This window comes from Protopterus annectens, chromosome 1.part1 (assembly GCF_019279795.1).
Source record: "Protopterus annectens isolate FY-2018-M chromosome 1.part1, PAN1.0, whole genome shotgun sequence".
NCBI lineage: Eukaryota > Metazoa > Chordata > Ceratodontiformes > Protopteridae > Protopterus > Protopterus annectens.
In genome coordinates, this window is record NC_056726.1 from 597,892,936 (window position 1) to 597,911,897 (window position 18,962).

The window sequence follows — 18,962 nt, forward strand, 5'->3', positions numbered from 1 at the left end:
CTGAGGGTGCTCTGTAGTGAGGGCAGGTGCATTGTGGGTGTGACAGATCTGAGGACCTTGAGCAATACATTTGCTGGTTTGGATTTGATAACATGTTTGAAGACTCAAAAATTGGATCGGGTGGACAAAAATAAAAGAATCCAGCATTATGATGAGTACACAACTTCCATTTTGTTTTACAAAGACAAGAAGCTTGTAGCTTTTAGAGAAAGTCTTGGGGTGGATGTTTCTTGTCATAGTAGATGAATAAAACAGATTCTGTACTAGGTTATACTTGAAGTCTCTTTAACATTCCTTATGACTGATGACTAACCGAGAACAATTTTGTTACATGGCAGGGGCTGCTCAGAGCTATACAGAATACCAATGGTTGAGTATAAACTTGACAGTGAAGGTACTCCATGTGAATATAAAACCCCATTTCGCAGAAATACTACGTGGCATCGTGTCCAGACTCCTGTTGGGCAGCCTGTTTCCCGTGGTTCTCCAATTCAGGGTGCAGCTGATAGACTACCTTGCCAGCAGCTTCTTCAGCAGTCTCAGACTGCAATTCCCCGCAGCACGTCCTTTGACAGAAAGCTACCAGATGGTGCAAGGTAATGTACTCCATTTGTATTTCTTTGTTTAAACTTTGTTGACAGATTTAGTATCACTAGGCCAATGACCTTTTTTCAGGAGAGACCCGAGGTGGTATTCATACTGGCCAGGGCACTGGGTAACTTACTCTAATTTTTTTGATAACTATACAATCTTTTACAACCACCCAAGCTGCCACTAACTCACGCAGGTGGAAACTCTGCTTAGTGTCTCATTCAAAGGAACTGCAACTGTTTCCCTAAAAAAAAAAAAAGGGGGGGGGTTTAGCCTTTGCCTTGCAAAGTCTTGGGTATAAAACTGCTGTTTAAAGTAATTTTTAAAATGCTGTCAATGTGCTAGTCAGCTTATATTTGGCTATAGACTGGTTGAAACATACTTTTGAGAATAAATAAGGGGAATTGACTACTGTTTTCAGATCTTACCTTCACCTGCTTTACCATAGAAATCTGTTTTCTTTCTTGAATATATTAGAATTTTATTTTGCGGCTTTTTTGATTGTTTTCCCTGGGTGTGTAAATGTTTTAAAAGGTAATTGACAATGTTTCACACAAATGGTAACAGAACAATTGAATAGTCTTTCAGGTTGATACTTCTCGACACTGACTGCTGCATAGCCACTTTTATTTTAAAGTTGTTTTGTTTGCCATAATCATGGGTTTCTGCATTCTAAAGCATTCTGGTCACAGGTGAATTAAAAGTATTTAAATTGTTACTTCTCAACTGTACTGGTTTTGTGTGCCTCCTGGAATGTCCTGTCATGCCAGGTGACACATCTAGAATTTTCATGCTGGCCAGCAGTTACTACGGAGCCAAGAATTCAGTGTGTGTGTAAAGCAGCACCAGGAATAGTGGGAATGTTGAAAAAAAAGCACTCGTTAATTGACTCAGTGTCTCAGTAAGGCAGCTGTTGAGTCAACTTGCAAGAGAAAGAGAAAGTGTGTTAACCGTTTAAATTTATAAAAAGCTGTACTTGTGGATTTTGTAGTACCTGCTGTGCACCTTAACCTCTGCGACAGAGACAGGGTGTGTATGTGCAGCAGGTCTGTCCCTTTTAATGAATTTTAATAAAATTATTTAAAGTCATTCTTTCATTTGTAGATAGTAAACCACAAAACAAAGGCAGAAATACAGCAAGCCACACAAGTCAGTAAATCCAAAAGGTCGATTAAAAGCATTATTGCCAGTACACAGACTCTAGCACCTTGGCTTTACAGCCTTCAAGGAGTAAAACATCATAAGCAACCATCACCTTAAATACCTTTACAAAAAGAACACACCTAAAGCAATTACAGAATTAAATATTCACATTAAAAACTTCCAATTGCATACTGTATTAATTATTAAAACCACTTTCAAAAAATTGCAGAAAAATACCACCAAAGACCAGGAACCAAAACCTCCAGCACAATATCAGTAAAATGTCTTTTATTCGACAGTTAATGTATCAAATAGCAGCAAAACAATCCGTCTTAGTGCCTTGGCTAGAACACAGCCTTTACAGAGTTTGCATACTGTATTAAGTCCACAGGAAATTAAAGTGGTGTCATACCTTAAAATGAAAACAGGTTCTTTGTATAAAAGTTTACTTTTTTATATCTAACTTATTATAAATATCAAAAAACACCTGTTCTAAAATGGTCCACTCTACCCCCCAACCCTATTATGGTATACTTTAAAATGTATTGCAAGAGGGCTCTTCAATCTATCCCTTTTAATATCTTTAATATGTTCTTTAGAGCCTTACCCTTGAAGTCTCTCATGTTTCCACCTGTATAAAATAATTTGCAGGGACATTTCAAAGCATATATAAACCCTTCTGTGTTGCGGCTGTATTTTTTATTAGAGTTAAACAATATCCTATTAATTCTGTCAAATGGCTTCACAATAAATCTGTAACTTGAAGAATTACCACATGGGCAAGTTTCCACATGGCCCATTTCTTTAAAGAGTATATCTACAGGAAGAGAAAACCTACTATGTGCCAGCATATCATTTATATTTCTTTCTTGTTTATAAGAAGAAGAAGAAGAAGTACAGTATATTAGAAAATTATTTTAATTGTATCAAACAAAAAACAGTAAAATCTAACTAAACTCACTAAAAATACTATAGTGGTAACAAAATAAATTTTTCTCCAATCATTTTTATTCTGTAACAGGGGCATTATGTTTCTATCACCAGGACAAAAAATAGATTTATCACCCATGTCCTCTACTCGATAATCTAACTTATCTCGTTTACAAATTTCTGCAATAACTTTCTATCATAACCTCTTCTAGAGAGCATATTCACAGTTATTTGTAATTCATTTTGAAAATCCAAATTATTATTATTGCATACCCTACATAAGCTTAAAAGCTCACCATAGGGTAAAACAGGTAATGGAGGATGAGAGCTATTTACATGATGATACTGGCCTCCATCCTCAGACTTCCTGTGTACTCCCGTTCTAGTGGTACCTTCTAGTTGTACGTCCAGAATTACCACCTTATTACAAAATTGTAATCCATCAAAATTCAAACCAAATCTATTATTCTGTAAACTCTGCACAAAATCTGAAACTAGGTCATATCCCCCATGACAAATAAATATCAAATCTTCAGTGTACCTATAGTATCTAGTTGCATACTTCCTAATAAAAATTAATGATTATAAAGATACTGTAATTCAAATAAACCCATTAATGAAATGGCATACATGGGGTAAAAGGTGCCCCCATTGCAGTCCTCTGCAGTTGATGATATATCTCTTTGCTAAACTCAAAATAATTAACTAAACAAAACTGAATTAATTCTATAGTATAACTTGATAAAGGAGTATCCCCTAAATAATATTGAAGAGTCTCTAAACCTAAAGCATGTTTAATGTTAGTATAAAGACGTTTTACATCGTGTTACCCAAAACATATTTGTCCACTTAATGTCCGATATTTTCTTCAAAAAATCAAGTGTGTCTTTAATATAGGAAGGTAACCTAACAACAAAAGGAAGTGCATAGTTATGAAGTAACACACCTATGTTATGTAAAAAGTATTTACGTGCAGAAACAATGGGAAGTCCAGGGGGGTTGGAACCCTTCTTATGAATTTTAGGTAAGCTGTAGAACAGCCGTAGTGCACCCTTCACTATTAAACTTTTTTTCTCTATCCTGTTTTGACAAATATTCTAATCTGTAACATTTATTAAGTCATTCCTGAAACTTAACCAAACCTCCCTTATAAACAGTTAAATTGGCACTTCATATAGATTTTTATCAGTGAGGTGTTCATAACACATCTGTTAAGTATTGGGTAAAATGCATGATCACCACCTTATTAATTTTATCACCCGGTTTAAAAATTAATATATTTTGTTTACGTTTCCATTCAGTTTTAGTTAAATTAAACTTTATACCTTTTCTGTTCCTCATAAAATCACAATGTGCTGCTTCCATTGCATAAGTCATCATTGTAGAAAATTGTTGAATGCCATTGTGACTAAAGGGGGGCATATAAGTATTTTTACATACTATAGCCTTAGTATCAAGTAAATAATAAGCATTAGGGTTTAAATCAGAATATCCCAAGGTCCAAAATACATGTGTAAAATCTTCCTTTGAAGAATCAAATTCATTTATACCAAATTCCACACTATTAATTCCATTTGACATAGAAAAAAAATATCAAATGCAGTTTCCTAAATAAAAAAGTTCATATTTTAACAGATGAATTTGTGGTAGCACCGTCAGAACAACTGAAGCGCTAGTCTGTGTACTGGTAATAAAGCTTATTTTTCTTGTAATTTGATTCTTGCTTATACCTAGTGCAACTAGGGCTACATTGAGGAAGTGTGTATATCAGATTGTGTATTGTTAGTGTATAGCATCTGAGCTACAAGCTGAAATACATTTCTGTTGTGGATATCTTTTAGGGGGCAGGTTGTGTATGAAAAACATAGGGCAGTTGTGTGATCTGGTTTGCAGTAAGGGCAACAAATGTGTCTGTGAACAAGTTGGTATGAATTACCAAGGTCGCTATGCCATTTACTTTCTTCACAGTCACAGTGATTGTGAAGAAAGTAAAAGGGGGATAGTGGGCTCACTTGTCAAAAATATGCACAAAAAGTGGCTGTCTTATTTTGTGAGGCAAGTGTTGCATGAAGCAGAGCATAGCTACACAATTCATGAAAAGGCTGACTGCTGTGGTTAGTTTTGGTGAGGGAAGCATATGTATTTTTATATTTTATATATATGTGTGTGTGTGTGTATATATGTATATATATATATATATATATATATATATATACACACACACACACACATATATACATATATGTCCTGAGATCAACAAGTTATTGTGGTCATTATTTTCGCATTCCTCCAGTCAGACAACAGAAGTGTATTTAGTAGGTATTGCCTTTCTGAGGAAGGAGTGAGAAGGCATATGTTGTCTCTCCAGTCATAGGATATTTGCTTGATTACTGTCAAAATGGGCAGATTAGTGTATATGTTTAACAGCAGCAAGATGAAAATAAAATCACTGCTGAATCTATATTGATGTGGATTGTTTGGGGCTAGATAGTAATCTGTCAAAGTGTGACCGTTATGTTTATGGAAAAACTTCACAGACAAAGGTAGTTGAACCCTCATGTGAAGTTTTCTTATTCAGTGGTGGTGTACCCACTCAGTAGGAGCATATTTCTCTGGGAATGAACAGCATTTGTGCAAAAGGAGCTGAAGCTAGTGGTTATATTTTTAGAAACAGTGAAGACGCAACCCATGTTTTAGCTTTCAAATTGGTACTTTGTAATTATAATTTCACAGCCTTCCCTAATGCAAATGTCCATAGATTTAGTTTGAAACAAACACGTTACTGTTTATCGCAAGGTGCAAGACCATAATATATAAAATCATAAATATATTTAGATTTTTACAGCATATTAATGAAAACCACAATTTTTGTTCCTGAAAGTGACTATTTTCTGGCATTTTGAAATGCTATTTAAAAAAAAAATAAAGTGGGAAAGGATTGCTGAGAGTTGTAATTTGACATTCAGAACTTCAAAGTACAACTGTTTTGTTAGCTTTGCTCCCTATAGTTTATAACTGAATATCCAGATTTGTTCAGATATTTTTGTTAGTCAGTGTTCAACTGCTTAGAGGTACAGCACTGTATGGATGGTCTCTACCTAAGCCATACATGGCCCATTAGAATGTTGTTGTTGTGTCTTTCGGCTTATCCTGGTTAGGGGTCACCACAGCGGAACTCCGGTCCGCTAATGTTTGGTAGTGGATTTTTACGTGCCGAGTTACCAGCCCTGACGCACAACCTTCAACGAAGGCACGTCCATTTACGCATGCCTCCACACAGAAGACGCTCTAGCTGAGAATCGATTGTGACAACATCTTGCTGTGAGGCGATAACGCTACTGCAGCACCACTACCGTGGGTAGTTTTACATTTGGTTTCCTTTAGGTGTTAGTATACAGTTTCTGTTTGGAGTAGCAGAATGCAGCTTATATCCAGAAATTATCTTTGTATTTATAGTTTTTACATCAAAAGTAAAAAAAAAAAATGTTTTGTAAGCCTTGGGGTAGCATTGCATTCTTAAGCATGTTTTGTACTTGAGTGTAGTTTTAGAAATCTCTGAATTCTTTTAAGATAACTTTTAAGAGGAGCTGACATTTGGCTCTTGCGTACTACTAGCAAATCCAGGGTTTCGGATGACTTTTGTTGTCACTGTCATAATACCTAGTTTCTAATGGCTCCATTTGTTTGGTTAAAATCACATTTGCCTGAATCAGAAAACAGTGAAAAGATTTTCTTATAAACACATTGTGAAACGTTCATTTGGGTGAAATCTCATTTCATAGAATGTGGTTTTAGTTACACATACTGTGGTATTACAGAGGTTCGAATATGTGGAAATATGTGAAGATGTTTACTTGGCAAGTTGTGAAGATTATGATTGGTATTTGTTACAGATAGTCACTTGTTAGTGTAGTTTCTTTTTGTGTGCCAGCAGTGTCTCAATGTGTGTGTTTTTCTTCTCTGCAGTTGTGTGACCTTGGAGTTAGTATATTTAAATATGGAGTGAAGGGAGCTTGCCACTCTGCAAAAAACACTTTCAGATGCTTTCTTCTGTATGTTTTCTGCTAATTGTGATTTAATTAAATGAATTTTCAAGTACATGGAATCAGTGTCTGGTGATTCAAAATGTCATTGATCTGTTTCTACCTGGGGCTGTTTGGCCATGCTTACAAGACTGGGTGGAACTAATGTCCAGAACATATTTACACTTTAACTCTTCATTTGACCCAAAAAAGTACTTTTATTTTTCACCAACCAAAGCAGCATTTATGTTATAATATAAAGATGGAAAGCATAGAATCCCATCTACTAACAAAGGCATTGTGGTAGAGTGTGAGTCAGGATTAAGTGGGAATGAAATCCTGAGGGCAGAACAGTATTCATTTTGTTAATATATTTACCAAATCAACACGTGATTTAGTGCATGTCGATTAATGGAAAAGAAAAAAAAAGCATAGTAACATTCCATTATTTTCATGCTGTATATCTGTGTTTGATCATAACACAATGTCCTTCAAGAATGCAACTGCAGTCATAACATATGGGTTGTCCTGCCTCAGGCAGCCCTCGGTCGGCCGGATTCCAAAGTCTGGGTCCGACGTCGGCTGATGTCGCATTTCTCTCCGACGTCAGAGCGGCTGGAGTACATAAGCATCAGCCGACGCCATCTTCTTCAGTCTTTCTTGCCACGCGGTGCCCGAAGCAGAAGCAGTTCGCAAGTGCCGGTCGGTCAGCTCCTGTATTCTTCGAATCCGAAGTCTTCAGAAAAGCTAAGTACCCCGTTGGGGACCTTTTCTTGCCTCAGCCGATGTCAGAAATTACTGAAAAAGTAAATAATTGTTTGTCTTGTGGTAAACAAATACCTCATAAGGATTTCCACTCTTACTGCCTCCCTTGCCTTGGCCCAGACCACGACGTCTCGGCCTGTGCCGCCTGTGCTTGCTATCAGGCGTCGGGCGGAGTTCGCTGAAGACTTTTTCGGCGATAAATTTGATTATACGATGCCGTCGGAACAACCGACAACGCAGACTCCTAAGAAACGAAAAGACCGGGACTGACATCCTCGCCCGACACCACGCCAGAATTAACCGCAAGTGCTCCGGTTCCCTCTGAGGCGGTTATTACACTGCTCCGAACCGAAGACACCGCATTACCGATACCGGAGGCCACTCCGACGCCAGTTATTGACTTTCCTCTGGATACTGAAACCGAGGAAATGCCCGAGACCATTGCTGTGGATAAGGTCACTCCTGCACGTGGAGCAGCTAGGCCTCCCATGTCCATGTCTATCAAGGCCTACACACGTGCCAAGGCAGCCAGCAAGTCCAAGCATCTTTATGCTAAGACCTTACCTCAGCCTACTCCTGAAACTCAAATCATGGCTATGGCCGCAGATTTAATTTCCCTGATCAGAGGTTCCCAGGCCCATCCTGAGAGAGGATCCCAGACTCCTCCTGATAAGAGGCCCAGGGTTGAACCCCCTGACCCTCTTCCCACAGATGAAGATTCTGAGGACTCTGTCCACTCCGAAAGCCAGGAAGAGCCCTTCCAGACCTATGAGGATTCAGATGCAGAGGACTCTATCCCCTCGGCTTCTCCTCCTGAGGAAATGTCTTTTGGGGAAGTTCTGCATTCCATGAGGGAGCATTTTAAGTGGCAAGGCCAGGAATATTCAGATTCCAGAACGCGCCTTCGAACCTTCCTTAAAAAGCCCCAACACAGACCCTTAGCTATATCTCCTGTGCTTGATGTTTTGGATGATTTATACTCTGACTCCAATGTTACCCCTGATACTCTTCCTCCTGCTCCTGTCAAGCCTGACAGATACTATAGGGTCCCAGAAACCAATTCTCATTTCTTTAGGGCCCATGCTGTTGATTTAGAAACAATTTCCCAGGGGCCTAAAGGGGTTTCAGCTACCACCTCCAAAAACCCTTTGCCCTCCGACAGGGAAGGCAAGGTCCTTAGAGAGATGGGGGAAGAAGGTCTACACCTCCACTACTTTATCTATGAGAGCTCTCAATTGTCTCTTTCACATGTTTCAATATCAGGATTTCCTGTTAGATGATTTACAGAAAAGATTGGCCTCCCCTGAACCTTTAGATAGGAAGTCTTTGCAGGAGGCTGTACACAATTCCCAGCAAGTTAGCAATCACTTTCTACAGTGTGGATATGATGCATTGGAAGCTTCATGTAGGGCAGCTATGACAGGGGCGGTCATTCGTAGACATGCATGGTTAAAAGATCAACCTTTACCAGATCATGTTAAGGCAAAACTTCTTGATGCACCCTTGGAAAAGAACAAGCTTTTTGGTGCTAATGCTAAATATGTGTTAAAGTCCATTGAGGAAAAAGCCAAGTCAGTACAGACAGTCAAAGATTTCCTCCAGGTTCAGCCACCTAGATTCAGCAGGAACTGGCCTTCTGAAAACTGGTCCTTTCCTAATCCTGAAAGATTTCAAAGAGGCAAAAGCAGGCGTGCCCGAGGAAGAGGCCAATACAGAGGATCCTACAGGGGACGACAGTGGCAACCAGCAAACCAAAGAAGTGACACAGGGGTTTCTCCCGCCCCACAGGGACATTCTCAATGACTTTCCTCTAGGTCCGCTGACCAAGGAGCAAGCAGAAGCTCCTTTGGGCGGAAAATTATCTCTGTTTACAAGAAATTGGCGCAAACTGACAAAGGACAAATGGATTTTGGACATTACAGACCACGGTTACAGGTTCCATTTTCATACCTTGCCAAGAAAACTGGGCATGCCAAACCTGCCACAAAACCAGAGGGCAGAGGCTATCAAGCAAATTTCTCTGCTTGCTCAGATCAAAGCAATAGAAAATGTTCCACAACAAGAACAAGGTCAGGGGTTTTACTCAAGACTGTTCCTTGTTCCAAGCAAAGAAACTCAGTGGAGACCAATACTGGACTTGTCCGCTTTAAACACTTTTCTCATAGTACCAAAGTTCAAAATGCTGACTCTACAGCAACTCCTTCCCATGCTGGGCAAGGGGTCTTGGCTGATTACTCTGGACCTCAAGGAGGCATACCTGCATGTCCCTATCAGACACAGCTGCAGAAGATACCTCAGATTTCTTGCAGGGCCAGAGCATTATCAATTCTCAGCATTGCCATTTGGCTTATCTACTGCGCCCAGAGTATTCACGAAATGCCTGGCTTCAGTAATTGCTCATTGCAGGCTCCAGGGGATTCAAATCTAACCGTACCTGGACGATTGCCTCATACAAGCGGACGACAAACTAACTTTGACAAAAAACTTGAATTATGTCATACATTTGCTACAGGCTCTGGGATACACAGTCAACTTTCAAAAGTCAAGACTTCAGCCATCCCAGCAAATTACCTTCTTAGGAGCCAAATTAGACACATCCTCTCAAATGGCTTACCTGACAGAAGACAAGCAAAAGAAGTTAACTCTTTACTTCAAAACTTTAGCAAAGCTCACCCAGATGACTGCAAGGAGATTCCTACAGGCCCTGGGTTACATGGCATCCTGCATTCTCCTGGTTCCACTAGCAAGACTACACATGAGAAAGCTTCAATGGTACCTAAAAAGCTTATGGTCTCAACAGAGCAACAACCTAGAAGCAACCATACCACTCATTCCATGTCTTCAAAAGGAATTTCTATGGTGGGCCTCAGTAAGCCAGTCAAACACAGGTATGTCATTCAAAAAACCTCAGATAACACAGACCATGACCACAGATGCCTCAGACCTTGGATGGGGGGGCGCACATGGAGGGCAGATGTATTCAAGGACAATGGTCTCCAAAGGAAACACATCTGCACATCAACCTAAAAGAAATGCTGGCAGTAATGCATGCCATCGAGGCCTTCGGACAACAATTACAACCAGGCCACCTACTAATACGGACAGACAACACCACTGTGATGTGGTACATAAACAAGCAGGGGGGCACTCATTCCTACCCCCTTTGCAGACTGACAATGAATCTTTGGGAAAAATCACTGAGCCTAAACATACAGTTACAATCCCAGTTTGTTCCAGGCAAAGACAATGTTCTGGCGGACAGTCTAAGCAGGAATTTCCTAGATCCCCACGAATGGAGGTTACATCCAGACATCTTTATACGACTCACTTCGACATGGGGCAGGCCGGACATAGACCTATTTGCCTCCCACCTCAATCATCAAATACAGAAGTTTTGTTCAAGGACATATCATCCAAAAGCATGGAAAATAGATGCGCTCTCATTCAACTGGAGCTCCCTAAAAATCTATGCATTTCCACCTCTGCCACTGATGACCACAGTGTTACTAAAGATCAAAGCAGAGCAGCCCAAGGGGATCCTAATAGCTCCAGACTGGCCAAGACAGCACTGGTACCCACTACTACGGAGCATATGTCACAACAAAACATGGGCCCTTCCTCAATGGCCCCAACTTTTGACTCAACACAACTTCAGGACAGTTCATCCCAACATCCAGACGCTACAGCTAACAGCTTGGGAGATCCCATGAATAACCTCAACCTACCTCTTTCCAAAGAAGTTCAGCGGATACTGACAGAAGCCCGCCGACCATCCACCAGAAAGGTTTACTCAGCCAAATGGAAGAGATTCAGCATTTGGAATACCACCAAGGGGCATGATGCATCACTTTTGAGCATCCTACTCATCCTGGAATATTTGGCAGATATGCTACATAATGGACTCTCATACTCCTCTATAAAAATACATGCTTCAGCTATCTCAGCTAGATACAACACTGATCCACCTGTGTTTTCACATCCTTTGTTAAGGCAATTTCTTAGAGGAATCAAGAATATAAAGCCCCCAAGAAAGGCACCAGTACCAGCTAGAGACCACAACTTTGTCCTAGAAAAATTGACTTTACCTCCCTTTGAGCCAGCAGCTTCTGTGGATTTACAATTTCTTTCCTGGAAGACAGCATTCCTGTTGGCCATTACCTCAACAAGAAGGGTTTTGGAATTACAGGCCCTAATGGCTATACCACCGTTCATAACTTTTCACAGAGACAGGGTCTCCTTACGAACCAACCCTATATTTCTCCCAAAAGGGGTATCTAGGGTCTCTTTAAATCAAGCAATTCACCTGCCTACTTTCTTTCCCAATCCTGAGAACAAAGGGGAAAGACTGTTGCATACCTTGGACATTCACAGACAGCTTCGCTACTACCTGGACAGAACCAAGACCAGTAGGAAGTCTGATCAGCTTTTTGTAGCTTACGCCCCTGGAGTACAAGGAAAAGCAATTTCAAAACAGACAATTTCAAAATGGATTGGACATTGCATCAGATTCTGTTATTCCTCCCATGGAAAGTGTGCGCCAGCCAATGTCAGACCACACTCCACCAGAGCTACAGCCACCTCTACAGCATTCTTAAGAGGGGTGCCTACAAAAGACATTCTAGAAGCTGCTACATGGAGCTCCGTGCATACATTTTCCAAACACTACAACCTTCCTCTATATTCCAGATCCAGAGCAGGCTTTGCTTCTGCAGTCCTGCAGGGATTGATAGCTACACCATCCTTTTCTTAGAGCATTCCACCTCCCCCAGCTAAGCTATGGTATTCAACCCATATGTTATGACTGCAGTTGCATTCTTGAAGGACATAGTACAGTTTTGTACCTACCATAAATGTAGATGTCCGATAGATATGCAACTGCAGTCGGGTTTTCCCTCCCTCCTTCCCCTCTAAGCCTTGGGTCCACTCCTATCCCTGTTACCCTTAGCTGGGGATATCTGTTATGGTGTATCTGTTTATTGCTTATTTATTTGTCTGGAAATCTGTTTTATCTTCCAATTTGATTACAGCCTTCCTTGGAGGGCACCTGGCATCTGGGGCAAGAAACACTGAAGAAGATGGCGTCGGCTGATGCTTATGTACTCCAGCCGCTCTGACGTCGGAGAGAAATGCGACATCAGCCGACATCGGACCCAGACTTTGGAATCCGGCCGACCGAGGGCTGCCTGAGGCAGGACAACCCATATGTTATGACTGCAGTTGCATATCTATCGGACATCTACATTTATGGTAGGTACAAAACTGTACTTTTCATTTGCTCCAATATTACATGGCTTTATGAATTCCTGCCTTCCCTCAAACCTTTCTCCTACTCTAAGACATTATTCTGTGTATTATTCCCACATATTCCATTTATTTCTTTGTAATTTGTTCCTTTCCATTTCTAAAGATCCTACCTGTATTTTTTTTTATTTCCTTTACAATATTCAGTACTTCACTTACATTAGCTTTATAGGTTCATAGGAGGTTACTAGGCTATTGGCCCTAGGGTCTTTGTGAGCCTAGCCGTGTTATATCCTTGTTCCTGTTTTGACCAAGTTGTATGGTCTGTATTTTCAGTGCAATTCTGTGATCAGCACCAACTGCCCTTATCCAAGAGGGGACATAGCTGACAGCCCCAGGGTAAATTTATGGTCTCCCATCCAGTTGTCCAAGTTACACTTAAATAGGGTCATTGAGGAGCTCTGTTTTATGTGAATTGGGAGTTTGTTCCAGACAAGTTGCAATCTCTTGGAGACATACCTGTCGCTCCAGCATGTCCTATTGGATAGGTAAAGATCCCTAGAGCAAGAGAGCAAGCACTCTTCAAGAAAAATCTGGATGATTGGATGGGTAATAGGAAATTCACCCCAGGGATCACTTCTGTGGTTCTACTTGACAGGGGCACAGGATAATAATTTTCTTGGGTGGCGAAAGCCAGGGTACCTTTTTGGCTAGGCTTGTATAGGCCCTAGGGCCAATAGCCTAGTAACTACCTATGAATCTTGCCCCATTTGACTTGTAGATGTGCAGTATTTCCATTAGGTCAGTGTCTGAGACTGCTTTGTAGGCCAGGCATAAGTCTCCTCTCAGCAGCCTTTAAGGTAGAGTACAGTGACCGGGCTTTAAGTCTGTTTATATGGGTCATGTGTTGAAGGCCCTGAATTTTCTTGGTGAAAAACCTCTGGGGTCTCTCCAGCTGCTGCAGATATCTGGTGAGGTGCATACAGAAGGGAGCATTGTACTCTATTAGTGATCTGATGAGGGGAGTTGTAACATCCTTAGTTCCGGATGTGATGCCCTTACTTATGAGGTGTGCAACATAGAAAGTCTTCCTTACCACTGTGGATACATGGTGACTTAAGTTAAGGTGGCTATCAACCTGTGTTCCCAAATCTCTCACCACAGGTTTTGAGAGGGGTTCTGTTAATATTGTAATTTGCAGACTCCCCCTTTGCCAAAGGAGATGATGATGCATTTTTTTGCATTTTTTTTTCTAAGTCTGTGGCCTTGGACTAATCTGTGTAAACCCTTTTTGTAGTATGTCACTATTGTTGTGGGACTCTATGATTGCACCCAGTTTGCAGTCATTGGCGAATGTGGTAAGCCATAGGCCATCTATTTTTGCCTGGACTTCTGAGAAATAGATTTCAAACAGTAGGGGGCCCAGCACAGGTCCTTGTGGTACAAAGGCAGAAAAATACAGTCAGTACACAAGTAAATCCAGTGACTACAAAAATAAGAACAAACAAGTAAAATAGAAGTCACTGGAACCACAAGCAGCTGATAATGAAGTGGTTTATTAGACTCGTACAGCTTTTAAAACCACTAGTATAAATTTTCAAGGCTTCTTCAGGCATATCAGACAAAAGATACCCTCTGCCATTTATATAATGTCAAAGTGGGTCACATGATGACAGGCTTGTTTGTGTATCTCTTTCAGTAAAGGCATTAAAGATACATAGCCATTCAAACCAGGTGAAATATGTGCCCCTAAATATAAAATCCAATTAAATTCTTCCTTTTCAGTGTAATCCTTTATATTACCCCCATGTATATTATCATCAACTACTCTTAAAACTGAAAATGTAAAGCTAATTCCAGAACCATTGTACCTAATGTGTTTATATAGTGCATTTGTAACTATTTCTCTCTTAATTTCAGATGGGTGGTTGCAGATACAATCTTTTAACCTCTGGTTAATTTTACCTACATAATGTGCTTGACATGCAACACATCTAGCCAGATAGACAACATTTTAGTTTCACAATTACCATATACAGTAAGTCTGAAGATCTTGTTAGAAACTGGATGAGTAAAATACTTATCCCAACAAATGAAATTACAGAAAGTACATCTGCCACATTTAGAGATACTATTCTTAATTGGTCATGGTCTTCCTTGATATATGTGTCTGCTATTTATAACATAGCAACTGCTTCAAACTTCGATTATCCTTATAACCGAAGTACGGTCTCATCGGCTGCCATCTGTAGTTCAACATTCATCTAACTTTACCTTGTAAACATCTTCTGAGACTTCTGAGAAATAGATTCCAAACAGTAGGTGGCCCAGCACAGATCCCTATGGTATTTCACTGGTAACTGGTGTAGTGGTAGAGGTGGAATCCCCAACTTTGACTGTATGCGTTCTGTCAGTGAGCCAGTTGGCTACCCATCTAGTGACATATGGGCTAATTCCCAGCTGGGTGAGTTTCTCAATGATGTCTTAGTGGGAAATTGTGTCAAAAGCCTTGGCTAAGTCAAGGTAGGCTGTATGTACTGTTTTGCTTTCATCTAGGGCTTTGGTGAGATTCTCGAAGAAGTCCACCAGGTTTAATAAACATGATTTCTGTTTTCTAATGGGGGCAGCCATTATCATGACACTTAAAGATAATTTTTGAAGGTAGAAAATAACCTTTTGTTTTTGTATAAAAGTATATACATGCGTCTTTATATATCAACTGTTTATTTCTTGGCATTTCGTTTTAGTCTATGGTTTTGATACCAGTTATTTCTTTCGGAAAGGCTGCCTTGGAGGATTTTGGTGTCCCCTGAGAAGTTTATATTGGCACCAAGTTTGTAGTCATCTACAAACTTGGTCAGCCATAACCCCTTAATATATGTTTTGACGTCTGAGAAGTAAGTGCCAATTAAGAGTGGCCCCTAGGTTCTGTTTGTGAGCTAGTTTGCTGTCCAGTGTGTTACATAGACATTTACATTTAGCAGGGAGAGTTTATCAAGAGTGCTTGACTTTGGATGGTGTCAAATGCTTCTGCGAAGGCTAGATATACAGAGTATACTGATTTGCCTTGTTCATTGCTTCAGTAACCTTCTCAAAGAAGTCGACCAGGTTAAGTAGGCAGGATCTGCCCTTGAATTCAAACTGGCTTGTGTTGAGAGTTTGTAGGTTACATGTTTCCTTATTTATTAATTCTGTAATGATCCTTTCCATAGCCTTACAGATGGCAATCATCAGGCGTATGGATATATAAGTATCCAACTCTATTGATACCCCACCTTTGTGCAAGTGAATAATTGTTGCTGTCCTCCATTCATGTGGCACAAAGCCGTCATGAAGGCTGATATTGAGTAACACATGTAGGTGGTCTGACATGCCATTTTTCAGATTGACAAGTAGGCAACCAGGTAAGTTATCTGGCCCCATGGAAGTAGTGATGTTAAGTTGTCTATCTCACCTTCATTCTTGCTGTTTGGGATCGGCTTCGACTCTGCCATCTTCAATAGCTTAAGAGCTGTTTACTGGCTCGAGGCTACCCCTTATCCCATGATGCCTAGCGACAGCTACCCAGATCTCGTTTGCCGCTTCAGCTGCGAGGTGTGTCGTTTTCTGGCTCAGCCTTGTATTTTTCAATTTTTTGTGTAAAAATATTCTCTTAGACCCTTTAAACTAATAGATAGTTTACCGTTCTTAGCTTTATTCTGTACGTGTTGTTGAAATACTTTGTTCCTCTTAGTTTCCCTTTTATTTAGAACTCGTTTAAGTTAGAGAGTTCCCCTCCTCCCCCTCTCCCTAGGATAGCCATTTAACTTAGAGGCTTTCCTTTCCTGTTTTGCTATCTTTAAAAAAAAAAAAAAAAAAAAAAAAAAGACAGATTGTATTTTTATAGGTGTATCTTGTTTAGAATAGTACTTATTTGTCTGTCTGTGTTTACCTTGTGGTACTTAGTTTTTTGTAGTTGGGTCATGTCTACGGGTCATGTCTAAGGAAGCTAAAGTATCTATTTTTAAAAAGTGTGATTCATGCTGTCAGAAAATGTGAGATGGGCACACTAGCTGCGTTTATTGTTTGGGCGCTGTTCACCTGCAGGACTCTTGCTCTATTTGCCATGTTTTTAGTCCAAGGGTCCTGCAGGAGCATAAGAACAAATTGATCCTTAGGGGTCTGTTAAAGCCTCAGGATTCACTGGCAAAGAGTTTCCAGCCAGTGAAATCCCCAAAATCCACTAAACCGTCGGCTCCACCTTTGGAGCCGACTCCTGTACAGGATTTGCCGAGTACGTTGGTTCTGGCTGGCACCGACAAGACAACCCCTCCGTCGGCTCCATTGGATGTTTCAGAGCCGTCTCAGAGCCATAAGAGGCTGAGGTCCCCTTCATTAGAGTCATCTCATTTGGCTCCTTGGTCTCCATTATTGCAAAGTGAACCTAGCCACCATTCATCACACTCCTCTCGATCCTCTAGGCTGTCTGATCATGATGTCGAGAGAGTAGTAAGTAGGTTGCTTAAATCACAGGCACCAGCAAAATTATTGTCTAGCCCTCCTCAACAGGTATCGGCTCCATCCACCTCCTCTTCTGTTCCTCCTCCGACTCCATTGAGTTCGGAGCCAGAGTTCGTTGGGGTTCGAGTAGTGGAACCGTTGGCTCCGATCACCATCTCTCCTTCAGTTCCGATTACCTTGATAGTCCCTTTGATCGAGGAATCTGGATGCCAGGACTTCCTCGTTGGCTCCGAGGGGGCGAGTGGCATTAGACCCTTGTCCGACCCCATTCTCCATCTCAGAGCATCGGCGCAGGTGAACTCGGCTCCAACATCAGCCTCGGAGCCATCCCCCTCTGTGCGGAGAAAGATTCCTATTTCTTCGGAACCAGAGCTTTCTCTGCCTCAAGGCAGGGACGCCTTTGAGGTCATGCGGAGTGTGCTGTCCCCCGAGACAGCTCCACTACCAGCCCCACCGGCTCCGTCCCGTGTAGTGTCTGTGCCAACCTCTGCTCCTCCTCCAGACCCCAAGTGTAGGGAACCAATGCCCTAGGACACCCCATTGGATGTTTCCTCATCTTCCGCGGCCTCCCCTGATCACTCAGAGGAGCCTCCTCGGGAGAAGTGCAAGAGGAAGCACATAGACTCCCCTGGGTCTGTCACTTCTGATACAGACTTAAATGAATCGGAAGGGTCCCCGAGATCCCCCCTCTGAAGATGTTTCCTTTTTGGACATCCTGGAAATGCTTAGGCAGAGGGGGAACTGGAATCCCCTAGCCCCTACCGAGGATGAGTCTGTATTCCTGGACGCTTTCGGTTCCTGACCTTCCACCTCCTGGGTTTCTCCTCCTTTCGACCCACTTATGTCTGTAGTGGCTCGAAAGGCTTGGCCAGCTCCAGACACAGTGGAACCAACTCTGAGGAGACCTGATAAATTTATTACAGCCCCCCAGGATAAGCAATTCCTTTCTAAAGGTGTGCCCGTTGATGCCATGGTGGTAGCAGCAGACACCAAAAAAGAGTTAGCAGAGACCTCTTCATCTGTTCATCCCCCTAACAAGGAGTCTAGGATGATGGACAGGTACGGAAAGCGAATGTTTGCTTCAGCGACCTTCTCCATGAGATCCCTGAACTATCTATGTCATTTTACTCACTTTCAAAGGGATCTCCTTAAAGAGCTTGGAGATGCCCTTCAAGATCCTACAGCTGAGGGAGTACAAGCCAAAGTAGCTTCCCAGCTAGCGACTCTTAAATCTGTAGTTAACTCTTCCATGAGGCTCATTTCCTATGCAGCCGATGGAGCGAGTAGAGCCGTGGGCACGCGTGTGGCCCTCAGGAGGCATGCTTGGATGCGGCTGTGTCACTTTGCGGAACCTTTTCGAGCGTCCTTCACCAATACCCCCTTTGATGGCTCCTTTCTCTTTTGGCCACAGGTGAAAGACATGTTGACTAGGTGTGAGCAAGAAGGCAAGGCTCTCTCTGCTGTGGGAGTCCATTTTTCCACTCCCTCTAGACCTTACCCCAAGGGTCAGAAGAGTGGGAAGTTGTGGTTCCGCAAATCTCAGGGAGCCTTGCTTGACACACACAGTGATTTTTCCTCCAGAGGTCGAGGGGGAAACAACAATAATAGACGCCGCCCTCGTGGCGGAGGGGGTCCGCAGAACCAGGGCAACAGAGAATCCTTCTCTGAAAAGCCCTTCCAGCATCCCTGAAGGGGTGCCTGGCTGCTCACCTCTGGAGGCAGTTGGGGGAAGACTTTCGCTGTACCCAAAAGCCTGGCAAAATTTAAGAA

At 41.6% G+C, this 18,962-nt stretch overlaps 1 protein-coding gene across 1 annotated transcript in view; it reads left to right on the forward strand.

Moving 5' to 3' along the window:
- SIPA1L2 (signal induced proliferation associated 1 like 2) overlaps nucleotides 1–18,962 on the forward strand; it is a 2,064,602-nt gene that overhangs the window by 1,261,743 nt on the left and 783,897 nt on the right. Inside the window, exon 11 of the mRNA XM_044087172.1 lies at nucleotides 339–596. Within this exon, the coding sequence (XP_043943107.1) occupies nucleotides 339–596 (258 nt within the window). The remainder of the gene's footprint in view (nucleotides 1–338; nucleotides 597–18,962) is intronic.